Source organism: Prunus dulcis, chromosome 5, assembly GCF_902201215.1.
Source record: "Prunus dulcis chromosome 5, ALMONDv2, whole genome shotgun sequence".
NCBI lineage: Eukaryota > Viridiplantae > Streptophyta > Magnoliopsida > Rosales > Rosaceae > Prunus > Prunus dulcis.
The window spans coordinates 12,825,367-12,839,545 of record NC_047654.1 but is presented as its reverse complement, the minus strand read 5'-3'; the positions used below and the strand labels follow the sequence as shown (position 1 = coordinate 12,839,545).

The 14,179-nt window shown below is 37.6% G+C and overlaps 4 protein-coding genes across 5 annotated transcripts; 2 read left to right on the top strand and 2 right to left on the bottom strand.

Annotated features, from left to right (window-relative positions):
- Positions 1-588: 588 nt before the first annotated feature.
- LOC117627816 (glutamate-1-semialdehyde 2,1-aminomutase, chloroplastic-like) lies at positions 589-3,269 on the top strand. The gene is made up of 3 exons (XM_034360065.1): positions 589-848; positions 1,357-1,530; positions 1,976-3,269. Exons 1-3 carry the CDS (start codon positions 663-665, stop codon positions 3,041-3,043), a joined length of 1,428 nt encoding a protein of 475 aa, XP_034215956.1. The 5' UTR covers positions 589-662; the 3' UTR covers positions 3,044-3,269.
- Positions 3,270-4,201: 932 nt separating this feature from the next.
- On the bottom strand, positions 4,202-6,353 carry LOC117627178 (membrane-anchored ubiquitin-fold protein 3-like). Of its 2 annotated transcripts, none has more exons than XM_034359120.1 (3): positions 5,925-6,353; positions 5,360-5,530; positions 4,202-4,585 (listed from the first exon to the last, which is right to left on the bottom strand). In XM_034359120.1, exons 1-3 carry the CDS (start codon positions 6,052-6,054, stop codon positions 4,530-4,532), a joined length of 357 nt encoding a protein of 118 aa, XP_034215011.1. In that variant the 5' UTR covers positions 6,055-6,353; the 3' UTR covers positions 4,202-4,529. The 2 variants fall into 2 exon arrangements, with proteins under 2 accessions (XP_034215011.1, XP_034215012.1); XM_034359121.1 differs by lacking the exon at positions 4,202-4,585 and adding an exon at positions 4,592-5,012 and having other exon boundaries at positions 5,925-6,308.
- LOC117627176 (RNA pseudouridine synthase 7) lies at positions 6,243-9,843 on the top strand. Its single transcript, XM_034359117.1, has 12 exons — positions 6,243-6,560; positions 6,654-6,697; positions 6,775-6,852; positions 6,948-7,048; positions 7,215-7,302; positions 7,409-7,487; positions 7,609-7,691; positions 8,331-8,396; positions 8,479-8,535; positions 8,781-8,906; positions 9,244-9,440; positions 9,565-9,843. Exons 1-12 carry the CDS (start codon positions 6,470-6,472, stop codon positions 9,665-9,667), a joined length of 1,113 nt encoding a protein of 370 aa, XP_034215008.1. The 5' UTR covers positions 6,243-6,469; the 3' UTR covers positions 9,668-9,843.
- Positions 9,844-11,868: 2,025 nt separating this feature from the next.
- LOC117627177 (bidirectional sugar transporter SWEET10-like) lies at positions 11,869-14,033 on the bottom strand. Its single transcript, XM_034359118.1, has 6 exons — positions 13,741-14,033; positions 13,406-13,442; positions 13,071-13,293; positions 12,788-12,949; positions 12,591-12,710; positions 11,869-12,379 (listed from the first exon to the last, which is right to left on the bottom strand). Exons 1-6 carry the CDS (start codon positions 13,781-13,783, stop codon positions 12,083-12,085), a joined length of 882 nt encoding a protein of 293 aa, XP_034215009.1. The 5' UTR covers positions 13,784-14,033; the 3' UTR covers positions 11,869-12,082.
- Between the last annotated feature and the right edge of the window lie 146 nt (positions 14,034-14,179).

Below are 14,179 nucleotides of genomic sequence, written 5' to 3'. Positions count from 1 at the left end.
TTCTTGAATTGAAATTTTTTATATTCTGTGTTCCTAAATTGAAAATAAGTCGATTAAATAGTCTACTAACATTGTTAGATTCCTCCAATATTTTGTTCCTTAACATTTAATTTCCTCCAATATTTCTATTTGTGGACATGAGGTAGCAATTGGGATGGAATATAAGAACTTTCGGGGCGGTGTTGAATACTCTACTCAAATTGAAATCAATAACAAACTAGCATCTCACATTTTGATGTCAAAGTATTCAGCATTGGGAGAAAGAAAAACAAAAGCACACAAAATATTCATTTCCAATGCCATGCCAGAATTGTGATTAGTAGGAAAAATGTTGTCACAATGTATATGTGCATTGGACGGTCAAGCCCCAATAATGCAATATTTTATTTGCATTCACCTTATGTTTTGTTACCAAGAAATATATGTGCACTGTAGCAGTTGGGTTGGGGCCACGTCAGGCGGCTCAGAGTTAGGCCCAACTCTGTTGACTTTCAATAAATCCCGACCCGACCCGACCCGGTACTACCGGAACCCGGCCCACATGGCTTGCATCTTCTAATGTACTCCGTGGTCTAAGGTCGTGGTCTTACTCGTACGTACACTTATCTTCTTCTTGACCGAAATAGCTCCAGCAAGAGAGAGACAGAGTGCTTGGAGCAATCATGGCTAACACAATCCCTGGGGTAGCTGTAGGGCTGTCCCGCTCGACTCCGAAGCTTTCTCAGAGACCCAGTTCACGATTTTCGCAATCGTCTCGGCGTTTTTGCACTGTCAAAATGGCCGTCTCTCTCGACGAGAAGAAGAGTTTCACTCTCGAGAAATCTGAGCAGGCTTTCAAAGCCGCCAAGGTACAGTTTCCATCTTGTCTAAATCTCTTTTCTTTTCCAATAGTTGTTAAGGATTTTGAGTGAGGTGGGATGTAGATTCGTAGTGATCCGTTAGGAATATGAGAAAGATAAGTAGAGAAGCTGGAATCTTGGGATTGATTTGTAATGGTGAGTTTTAGTTGATTTGGAGATGTGGGTTTGGCTTAGAAATATTGGAATTTCTGGGTTTTGTGATTACAGGTGAATATATTTGATGTTGCAACTGAAGCTTTAGTCTTGATGATGTTTTAACGAGCTTGGGAATTTGAATTTGGGTTATCCAATTCCAGTTTGTTTAAGGTTCTGATTGCTTACGATGAAATTCAAATCTTTTAGTCATTGAAACGTGGGATCTGAACTCAAATGGTTATGTTGAGTTGCTATATTTTAGGATATGTGTCATTTTAACTTTTTCTACATCAGATGTTGAATAGAAGAAATTGCTTCAAAATCTGTTATTGCTTGCTGACACAACTTTTTTTGTTTGTAGGAGTTGATGCCTGGAGGTGTGAATTCCCCCGTACGTGCCTTTAAGTCTGTTGGCGGACAACCTATTGTGATTGATTCTGTCAAGGGCTCTCACATGTGGGACGTAGATGGCAATGAGTATATTGATTATGTGGGTTCCTGGGGACCTGCGATAATCGGTCACGCAGATGACAAGGTATTATTCTCTGTTCTTGTAATCTATTATGAATTTCACTCGCTTCTGTTGACAGTCTTGATCCAAGGATCAATTCACATTGTTTCTGTAATTGTTTTGGAGAATAGAACTGACTTATTTCTTTCTTTCTCTCATTATATTTTTCCACTGAGTTTTGTATTACATATATGTAATATAGTTTCTCTAATACCACATACGCATTTCTCCCAAAGGAGTTACATATTTTAGGACAATGATGTCGGCACCTCATTTTTTTATTAAGGAGAATCGCCCATGATAAGTCCTTAATAAGGCTAGCACATAGGCATCTCAAGTTAAAAATCCCTCTCCCGGACAAAATAGAAAGATAAAAAAGAATTGACTGTTAATCTTCACCTTGTCAATTCGTAGTAGCAAAGATAGTTATTATATAACTCAATTATCTTGAATTAACACTTACTTTCAGGTACTTGCAGCTCTGGCTGAAACGATGAAGAAAGGAACAAGCTTTGGTGCACCTTGTCTTCTAGAGAATGTTCTTGCAGAAATGGTGATCTCCGCTGTTCCAAGCATAGAAATGGTCCGATTTGTCAACTCAGGCACAGAAGCATGCATGGGTGTGCTCCGCCTGGCTCGTGCATACACTAGCCGACCAAAGATCATTAAGTTTGAGGGCTGTTACCATGGCCATGCCGATCCATTCCTTGTCAAGGCTGGTAGTGGAGTGGCCACATTAGGACTTCCAGACTCACCAGGTGTTCCTAAAGCAGCCACTATTGATACTCTAACGGCCCCCTACAATGACTTGTCGGCAGTGGAAGCGCTTTTTGAAAGTCACAAAGGAGAAATAGCTGGAATCATCCTTGAACCTGTTGTTGGGAACTCTGGCTTCATTGTTCCTAAATCTGATTTCCTTAATGGCATACGCAAACTCACCAAAGAACATGGCGCTCTCCTCATTTTTGATGAAGTGATGACTGGATTCCGTTTGTCTTATGGTGGAGCACAGGAGTATTTTGGCATTACTCCTGATTTAACAACACTTGGAAAGATCATTGGTGGTGGCCTGCCAGTTGGTGCATATGGTGGAAGGAGGGAGATTATGGAAATTGTGGCACCAGCAGGACCAATGTACCAGGCTGGGACCTTGAGTGGAAATCCATTAGCGATGACTGCTGGGATTCATACCCTTAAGAGGTTGAAGGAGCCAGGAAGTTACGAATACCTGAATAAGATCACAAGTGAACTCATTCAAGGTATAATAGATTCTGGGAAGAGGGCTGGGCATGCAATATGTGGTGGGTATATAAGCGGGATGTTTGGTTTTTTCTTCACTGAAGGGCCCGTCTACAACTTTGATGACGCGAAAAAGAGTGACACCGCAAAGTTTGCAAAGTTTTACAGGGGACTACTGGAGGAAGGCGTATACCTTGCTCCTTCCCAGTTTGAGGCTGGGTTTACAAGCTTGGCTCATACTCATGAAGACATCCAAAATACGATAGCCGCTGCAGATAGAGTTTTTAGGCAGATTTAGAAAAATCCATTGTTTCTCTGTACTATTATTTTCTTTGATTTCCCCTGTTGCAGGATTGCCAAATTTGTAGGTGACCTTGAGAGAGTCGATTTGTTTGTCATCTTCCATCAGAATCCGAGGCTTTGTTATTTGAAGTTTTTGTACTTTAGTAGCTGTTGAGTGTAGTATCTGATCTTAAGCTAGTATACAATCTCGGAAATTTCTTTGTTCTCAACCGGTTTCTGTACCCTCTGTTTCTCTTTACCTTGACACATGGTTATCTTGTAGACTATTTAGAATTACAACAGATTATATTACACAAGAGGCTTGCTAATTGCCCTCCTAACTCAATCGTTCATTCATGGAAGCACGGTCCTTGTTCACGAGATATGAACTCGAAACCTCCTCCAATAAAGATGGGGAAAATTAGAGAGTAAGTTTCAAGTCAACACTTGATGTTTCTTTAAATGAAGATTAGAACAAAACCTTTGATCCACTTATCAACAAAGTTATGCAGAATTTATGTTCAATTGAGTAAGAGAATACTCGCTGGATCTTACATCAAGAAAAAAAAAAATTTAACATCCATAAAAAAGAAATTTATAGAACCAAATAACTACTATACTCGATTTTTCTTTGATCCACTTATCAACAAAGTTATGCAGAATTTATGTTCAATTGAGTAAGAGAATACTCGCTGGATCTTACATCAAGAAAAAAAAAAATTTAACATCCATAAAAAAGAAATTTATAGAACCAAATAACTACTATACTCGATTTTTCTTTGATCCACTTATCAACAAAGTTATGCAGAATTTATGTTCAATTGAGTAAGAGAATACTCGCTGGATCTTACTTCAAGAAAAAAAAAAAATTTAACATCCATAAAAAAGAAATTTATAGAACCAAATAACTACCATACTCGATTTTTCAGATTATGTATTTCACTTATTCAATCCGTAGTTTATGGTCGTGGTCTTGTTCGAACGAACAAGAAAGAGAGCAGGTTTTTCTCAATCGTTAGGACGTTTTTGCATGCAGTGCCAAAATGGACATTGGTGAGCCAAATATACATCTGGACTAGTTGATGCAAATTCCACTTGAGAAATTTAATCCAGCAATGTTACACTACTGTCCTCGTCTACCACTCAGATAAACACAGCATAAACACATTGCTCCTTGTAGTTGAACTGTGGATCTTTGCATTAATAAGGTCTATACAGCTTTGTATTACTGCTACAATCATCCAAGCAAACCTATAGGACAAGACAGAGGAAAAGGCACATAACAAATGGATAGATGAACAAAAGAAAAAGCAATCTGTGATGGTGGAAGACAAAAGCCTTGCAACTATTGAAATCACCAACAACATGGTTTTCTGTACACACATCACAACTTGTACACATTGGTGCTGCAATAAAAATGAACAAACGTATGCCCGGAGATGGTTACTGTAGCCAAATCATTCATTCCCAAGTCATCAGATCCCAACATCAAACAGTTTCTTTCACAATATGGAACAGGAGCAGACAACTTTCCGGGGCAAATCATCAACCTTCTTTTCTGTTCAGAATAACCATGACAAGCTTTTCAGAAACCTCAAGCTTATAAAATCAAAAGTGGAGGGCAACAAAACTTCACTTAATTAAATCCCATTCCAAATTAGTTTTGCCATTTATAACTATTAGGATCAGTAAAACCCACGTTGTTACTTTTTGAATGAAAAACTTCCAAACAAATAGCAGTAACCAACAAGGATGGTTTTAATATTTGCATCCCTCCATTCTTGGGAAGTTAATTGTTCTTCCTAAGGGAAGACATAGAAAGGTCATAAACAAAATGGCTCTCTCCTATTGACGGTTGTCTTCATTATAAACCTTTCTTTAATCTCAAATCTTTTCTGATCTTAGGTTGCTCCCCTTTCACAGACAGTATACACGCCATTAATAGCAATGAATTGCTGGAGTAAACACCATAGAAGATATATCTCCTGTTGAAGGAAACGAGAGAAAGCAAACTTCTCATAAATAAGTAATGACAACGTCCACATGACAAACTTTTTGTACCAGTTAGTTTCAACTTTCCTAGTTGATTGTTGAACAACGGTTCAAAAGTTTTAAGAGGAATTTACAATTAAATTCTCCAGGCATAAAGGCTGCAATAAACAAGCCAGTGCACAATTCACCCAAAATCAATGTTCAGAAGTATATGATATAACAACATCGAATTCATTTATAGACATCAAATTTAAGTCTGAAAACAGCACAAGATTAAGTAGTCTTTGCAACCCACAAGCAACGAAACTTTCTGAGATTTAGATCATAATGGAAATCTTACCTGTTTTAGCCTTTTCTATAGCTGGCTGTACAACAACATGCATTATGATAACTCCCCCACCAACATCACCAAAAGGTAATTTGCATTGACCCACTGTCTTGTTGTTTTCCAAAATTTTGCCAAAACTCATCAGTTTCACTTCATTAGCTGTCTTGGGTGTCATAGTTTTGCCTATACAAAAATCAAAAGGGCATCTCAAGAAAATCAAAACTAGATAAACAAAGAATGGAAAAACAGAGAATTCATATGAGGAAAAAAAAAGGAGTCAAAGTAATAACTTTGTAACTATACTCACAAAAAATACCAATTCCACAATAAGTGAGACTCAAAATTGTTTTGGGTTGTTCTAATTATTAGAAAATTAGCTTAAGATTCAATTAAAAAGGCTCTTTCAAAAGCTCCTAAAATTTTGATTGCCCAAAACTGAAACTTCAAACTTAGAGACATAAAAATCCAAATCAACATCAAAATTCCAAATTGGAAACACAATGAAATTGACAAGCATAATAGCAAACAAATTCACAAAGAAATTAAGTACTAAGAAACAGCGAGTTGCAAGACAAACCTTTGGGCCAATCGGAGACGACCCTCTGCTTAAGCATATCGACGGTGGAGGCCGATGAGTAGCTGAACGGCCCAATATCGGAACCATCATACAACCTGAACTTTATGTCCACCAAATCCTCCTCCGGCATCTCTCCCCGTCAAGCTTTTGACTTTCGACTTTTCACCTATCCACCGACTGATTGCTTCCACGTGGCAACGTGGCACTCTGGCACTCTGGCACTTCTGAAGCCCGACCCTTTTAATTTCGCGTAGCAGACGATCAGCCTAAGCAATTCTGAGACTCTTCTTCTTCTTGTACTTCTTTCTTCTATGGAGGTTGAAGGTTGGTGCTTCTTGTTGGGGGTGAGCTGCTGAAGAAGAAAAAGTGTTGCCAAAGCTGACTACGACGTCGTTCGAGGTCAAAAGATCGATAGTATGAAAGCGACATAATTTCTAATCCTAAATCCGCCTGCAGGGGCCCAGACGACGTCGTTTTAGGGCGGTTTGGGCATTAGGGCTGTGATTCTCTTGCAAAAGCAATTTTTTTGATAATAAAGCAACAAAATGAAGAGGAAGTTGGAAGAAGAGGACATGGAGATCGTCTGGCAAACCCCAGCCAACCCTCCACACCGACTAGATTACATCTTTCGCAACGGTAACTTCTGGGTTTCGAAAGCTGTTTCATTTCTTTGTAAAATATTAACAGTAATTGAAAGAAAGCATTTTTATTTTGGCGGGAATGTTGCAGGGAGGCGCCATGTGAGACCCTACTACTTCGAGTTCATCGCTCATGTAAGCCAATCTGCTTAGTTTGGGAATGTGATTAGTTGAGTGTGATTAAACCCTAATTCTGTGCTACTGGGTTTTAGGTTAAGAATCGCTGGGCGGGGAAGACCATCGTTGACTTGTTCACTGATGAGTTTAAAGGCCGGTCTCATGATTACTATGTAAGAAAATTGCTTTGTATTTTAATTAAATGTTTTAGTGACAATTTACTCCAAGTTTTACTCTGCATATTGTTATGGATTGTGATGCATTGCAGGTTAGTGCAGTGAAATGTGGAAGGATACGAGTTGATGGAGAGATGGTGCCAGTTTCCTACATAGTAAAAACGTCAGAGAAGATAAGCCACTTCCTGCACAGGTCTGTGGTTTTCTTGTAGTCGATTCCTTTAACTCTGCTTGCTTTATCTTTTTTTTTCAATTTGTTTTCTGTGTACTTATGATCTTTTTCTTAATTGGGTGATTGATTCAAATCTCTATTAAAAAGTTGTGGAGCTACCAATTAATGTGGTAAGGGTTGTTTGTAGGCATGAACCACCAGTGTTGACTTCGGATGTGTTGATTCTCCAAAAAGAACCAGATGTGGTTACTGTTTGTAAACCTGCATCTATTCCGGTTAGTAGGATTATGACATATTTGCCTAGCGGGTGAGGAACATTTTTCTCATCTCCCACAACCTGATTATGGAGTCTTATGCCTGTTAGTTTCTTCTGTTATCTAGGTGCATCCATGTGGTCAATATCGTAAGAATACCGTTGTTGGCATCCTTGAGGCGGAGCATGGCTTGGCACCTCTATTTCGTAACCTAACTTTCACGCAAATATTATACTTCTGGCAGCATGTATTTTGAAGTTACATATGATATTTTCAAATGGAGTCTTTATTTGCTTCATTATATTTTCCTTGACATGATCATGCCAGCGGTCCATCGACTAGATCGTCTTGTCTCAGGACTCCTTATCTTGGCCAGAAGTGCTTCAAAAGCTGACTTTTTTAGGCAACAGGTAAGCTTTCATCTATAAAATTTGATTATATGATACTTGAACAAACAATGTATTAGTTAAATTTTCCGTAAACTAAGTCATCACATGGCCGTGGAATATCACAACCAAAGCCTGTGTATTATGGTAGCAGAAATTTATGGTGATTTGGTTTCTGTCACGTTACAATTAGGGTTTAAAATATACTTATGTAATTGGATATAGTCCAATTAGGGTTTCTATCATAAGTTAACTAAACCCTTACAATTCGATATTGTCCAGGAGCTACATGCATTACAGGGGTACACTTTTGTAATTGGTTATGTGCTACATGTCTGATCTCTTTAGTTTTATCATGTTAGGCAAAATCATAAAGTCCATCACTTGTCTTTTATATCTGGTCCACATGACTACTTGCATATAGATAAGCCTGGGTTTTCCCAATTATTTGACTGGTAATATTCAGGATTGTCTAAGAAGTGGCATTGGTTGCATGCACATCACGCTTTGTGGATATTCAAGAAATCAGTTTTTCTTGTTCCACTGTTTTTTGTAGATATTCAAGAGTTCTGTTTTGATGACTTATTTAAGCATTGTGTTCTTTTCATGCTTTGTGGATAAGAAAGTTCTTAATTTTTTGAAGTCAAAATGAAATTGTTGCAGATTGAGGGAGGGATGATCAAGAAACAGTACATTGCAAGAGTTGCTGGGGAATTTCCTGAGCAGGAGGTTTACTTTTGTTAAAGCTGGTTGTTAAAAATGCTGCTCTTAATGTTAGGATTGACAGATTATTTTTTTCTCTCTCTCCCAGCAAGTTGTAGATGCTAACATAAATCATAATGCTCGAGAACAAAGGAGCACAGCAGAGGTGGGTTAATGTGTGCATGATGCTACTAGTTGCTGTTTAAACCATAGGATCTTTGAGTTTGTTTTTGTAGCCTTCTCTGTGATTGTTGTTGGTGAGGTTGCTTGTTTGCAACTTCCTCCCTTGTGTTATTACGCATTGCGAACTGGTCTCTTACAATTTCGGATGGACCAACTAGACTAGTGACGACATGACATTGATAGCCTCTATGAACAATACTGAACAATAGCCATCTCTCGTTTATGCAGGTTGGTGCTTGTGGTGATACTACTCCCATAAAGGGGAAGACTGCTTGTACGAAGTTTACTAGACTCAGTACTAATGGAGTTCATAGCCTTGTCTTGTGTGAACCAGTCACTGGCCGAACTCATCAGGTAATTAAATGCCTGATAATTATATGGGTGATGTAACACCGCCTTTTTTTAAAAGGTTGCTATTGGAAAAAGAATATTTTCTCCCTTTTTAATTCTGTACTGTAGGTGTGCAAAATGCATTGTATGCTTTTTCTTTTTTGGTTCTCTTTGGTAATTTTCATTCTCAATTTAATTGAGTGAAACTTTGCTATGCTTATTCTTTTGATGACTCTACTTTTCATTTTGTTTTCTGAATTTTCCACATCTTCTAAAGACATATAGCTCTGCATTTTCATTCTTATTGATCTGAAGCAAAGATTTGGATTACCTAAATGATCTCCCCCTTTCTGTGATGTAGATACGTGTACATTTGCAACATGCAGGCTATCCAATAGCCAATGACTTGCTTTACCTGTCCAAACATGTTAATGATCGCTCAGCATCGATCCTGGCATCTGATTTTTGCGAAAATTTATCCACCGAACATGTAGATTCCAATGAAGATTTCAGCATCGATCCCATGTGTACAAATTGTCCAGATTTGGTTCCAAAAGGGTAAAAATTGTCGTTCTTCGTGTGCAGTCTTCATGAATATTCTTTGATGCATATGATGTAACCATATAAAATCCGATACCGACTGTTTTCAACTTCCATTTGATGAATGTGATTATAATTGCAGATACAATGTTCATGAAGAGGCTCTGTGGCTACACTGTGTTCGATATTCTGCACCTGGATGGACTTATGAATGCCCATATCCGGATTGGGCATCACTCAGCTAGTTATCCTCATAACATGTTATAATTTTCTTACGTTTTTGTATTCTTCATTATCATAGCCCCTTTTGAGAAAAATGTAATGCCCTGTGCAGAAATTTTGTGAAAAGCTGCACACAAAAGCAGTTTTGGCTGGTAAATTTATTATTTCGAACTTAAAAAAGATTGAAGTGTGTTAACAATCCAGCATGTCAAAATTTCCCTATCGGATAACACTGCGTGGTCTAAAACTCCATGTAACTCAAGCACGTTGAACAAGTTGACCAGAAAAAAGCATAAGAATCTTTAGCAAAATGGGAAAAAGGAACAATCAAACAAAAAGCACAAGAAGATATTAACCTTTTATAATTGAACAAACCGTGACTTCAGGCTTTCAAAGGAATTTGAAGTAGTAGTGGGTTACTTTATTTCATCACCATCACCTCATGCATGCACAGTCATGGTAGGGTCAAGCATGGGAACCTACCTAAACTTTAGGCATGCTCATTTTGAAAATGACCTTACCTGATTTCCGTACATTTTATACACCTTCCAAGAAACAACATCAACAAATAGCAAAACCGTGCAATACTAAAGCGATTACATTTTTCTAATCATATTAGCTGATTTATAATAAACTGATTATTAACATATCAACTGCTACATAATATGATTAACTATGTAATTATAACGAGTAACATCGTTAGTTTGCGTTGAGTCAGCTTGTCATCCAGCTTCTTATGAAGAGAAAAACTGAATTGCTACAGGAAGGCGGATTTGAACTCGGGTGCAATGGGGACGGACTCCCTACCTTGGCCAATTGGCCTATGGTGGAAACCGAATAGTATTGAGAAAACGTGAAAAAAGATATCTATGCATGCATAAACTATAGGGTGATTAATTACTAAACATTGGCATATAATAGATGCATAAGCTTTTGCCCTGAACCACAAGTTCAAAACCGAATTCCCCCCAACTTCTTAAAAAGGAGAGTTATCATCAGGGAATGTAGCTACCATAAGAATGTTATTAATCCACCCGATTTAACATGAAAAAGTTGACATATACTATATTTATTTATCTATATGGATGATGGTCATACTTAGAAGCAATCCCTAATTTGTGGTGCAAGCAAAGGTGACCTAAATCTTTTCTTATATGGATGAAAATCTGATCAGGCTGACTCAAACTTCACTCACAGTGACAGAATAACTAAACATAAAGGCTATGATCATATTTTTCGAAACTCCTCACATCAAGAACCCAAATAAAAAAAGTAATTGATGTCTCGTACAGTGAATTACTGTCATATCAGAATGGAAAATAGTTGCTATGGTAGCAGAACTATGTGGAAAATGTGAGCACCACCACACGTACAGAGACGAGTTGAGATATCCGACGTGGAAAATGTGGAAGAATATTCTTATGCAATTCCAAACTTTATATGTACATATGTGATTTTCTTCCACTGTGGTGTCTGGCTAGCATGATATGTTAAAAGGTAGGCCCAGTTAGATCGGCATGGTGTAATCTTTCGAGTCATTGAACACTAGCTAAGATATGTATATAGCTGCAGAGAGAATCTGAGATTCTCCACTACATGGATTTAGGAGGACACAGTTTTTTTATATTTTGGTTACTGGAGGCGTACGTCCCTGTCTCTCCAAGTGAGATTTCTACAAGAGCTAGCTCACTTCATAATATTGGCAAAATTTTAAGTGGATAGGCTTGAAGGAAGAAAATTCCACAGCCACTTTTAGTTTAGGGCTTTTCACAAATATGCTTATTCTAAAATGATATATTATGTTGTGATCAGTTACTTTTCTGTGTTAGTGAGTTGTTTATGCTACTAATTTTGATATTATTGTGACAATTATTCAAAGTGACACTTTTAGTCTAGAGTTCTTTCTAGAGCAAAATTAATTCTAAGTGTCATTTTCATTTGTAGGAGAGATAACAAATGCATGCATACCAGCAAAAGCTAGCCATACCAAAATGAGTTAGATGGTGTTGGATAAGTTTCTCAGCTTGTTTTGGTTTTTCTAGCAATTATACCACCAACTTTTATCTTAAATATCCCAAAAGATTACATCTAAAAAGTTAGCTAAAAAGAAAATTAGTATTGAAATGTAGCTTGTAATTAACTACTAATAACAATTTTTGGGTACCCTCAGATAAATTAATTTAAAGCTCACAAGAGCTAACTAGATCAGATAGCTAGAGAGAGATAGCAAGACAGATACCCTTAATTTGAAGGGGCACATGTATATAATACAGAGACACACCCTCGGCACTACCCCTAATTAATTAAGTAGATATTAATTAATTCAACACACAAATTAAACTTTAATTAGGCAGACATAATACAGATAGAGGAACTCTGCATTTTGTTTGAAGACTTGAAACTTTATAGCATGCAAAGTTCCTTTCCTTCAATTTGAGTTAAACTTTGGTAGAGGCATCAATATCCATGGCTTCCTTGGCTTCTTCGGTCTTTTCAGCCATCACGATTATATTCTGAACCGCTTCGATCATGTCATTTGTAATATCCAGAGTTGGCTGCAGAACCACTGGGCTTAGTTCTGGGCACATCAGGGAACTGATCTTCACCACATCAATAATATGTTCCGATAATTCTTGCACTTTCGGCTGCTCCTCCAGAACTTTCTTGGTGTTCTTGTAGACTATGTAAAGCACCATTTGAGCGATCCCAAAGAGGAAGCCCAGTATGTTTGGAAACTGTTGGTTCAATAAACAAAGAGGAAAAGAAAAAGATGATTATTATTAATAAAATATGAAATTGAATAGATGTATCTAGGGAAAATTCACTTTGAAGCGACTATTCCCTATTCTGTGATGCCTGCATTTCACATGCATGCAACTATATATATATATATATATATATATATATCTCTGTGTGTGTGTGTGTGCAAGGTTTTTATTTACTCACAGCTATGTTGTAGTCCTTGATCAGAAGACCATAGAAGAACCACGTGACAGCACCTAATGTTAGGAAAAATGATAATGGAAATGGCATGAACTCAACACTCTTGGTCCGTATTACTTGTCTCTGCACAAATACATGCTCAGTTAAGATGTTACAAATAGCAATAACTAGAGATTTTCGTTTAGCTCGTCGTTAATTACCAGGACGCCAAGAGGTGCAACGAATACGCTTAGACTGAAGACAAGACAAATCCATCCCACAATCTTAAGCCGCATTTCACCTGTGGCTAGAAAGTGAGTCAATAGCATCATCAAGCCGAAACCGAAAAGGTTCAGCAAGAACACAAGCGTCAGGGTTGAGATCTGCAGGTTCCAAATTAACCCGACATGTGAGTTCAAACTAGATGAACTGGACAGATTAATGAGAGCAGTTAAGCAAAATCTGAAGATTGTTATGTTAATGAGCTGACCGATCGATACGTACCCTGGCTTTCTTAGGGGCATAGAAAAGAAATAGGGAAATGTAGAGAGTCTCTACGACGCAGCCAAATGAGTTGATTGTGATGAGAAAAGTGGCATCTTCTTTGAACTCTTCTTTGAGGAGAGCATAGTATATGTACAGCATTGAACTCAAGAGGGCTATTACATATGGAAGTGCTTGAAACCCTTCAGCAGTTTTTCTCTTGTATATTATATAAAATGTTGGCCTGCAATAGCAACAATCATTTGATGATGAATATTTGAAGTTCCATGCCATGGAGGAAAAAAGTCAATATACAGTGAGAGAAAAAGGAAGAAGGAAAAAAAAAACCCACTTACACTGGAGCAAGGAAGACCAAGAAGGAGATGATGTTGCCTACGGAAAAAGAATAAAATTATTTTAGTTCTCAAGAACTCTATACACATATTACAAGCAATAATGTAGCAAATATGAATTAAGTTGCGACATGCATGTAAAAAGATAGAGCATGTCTCAGGTTCAAATCCTCATAGCATTTTAATTGTGTGCGTGTGTGAGAAATTCTCCTCCCCCTTTAGTTTAGACTCATTTGTACTCAAAATAAATTGTTTATAGCTAGCTTCTATGAGTTGATTAATGGTGAAGAAGAAGGGGAAAAAAGAGAGAGAAAGTGAAGGAACATTTTGTACTATACCTAAGAGGCCAAAGGACAAAGTCAAAGGATGTTGAATGGCCATTCTTTCAAGAGATTGAAGGCGCTCTCTCTCTCTCTCTCTCTCTCTCTCAAGCTCTCTTAATTTCACTCACTCTGATCTCTCTTGCTCAAACAGACAAGAGAATTAACTACACAAACTACTATCTCATATATTCTTTCTCAATGCCACACTTATGCTTAGAAGCAAAGGTCTAGAGCCATATTTATATAAGGAGGGGGCAGAAGGGTCACGAATCTGAGTGACCAAGTTGCATGCAAAAATGTGAGAAGCAATATCAATGAAACACTCTTGGGTTTAACCTTTCCAGTTGTTCATTTGAGCCTTTTACGTTTTACATAATCAATACAGCTTTCTAGCCCCTATTGACCTATTATTTTCCTATATTTTCCATATTTGGTCTCTTCTCTCCTCAGCAAG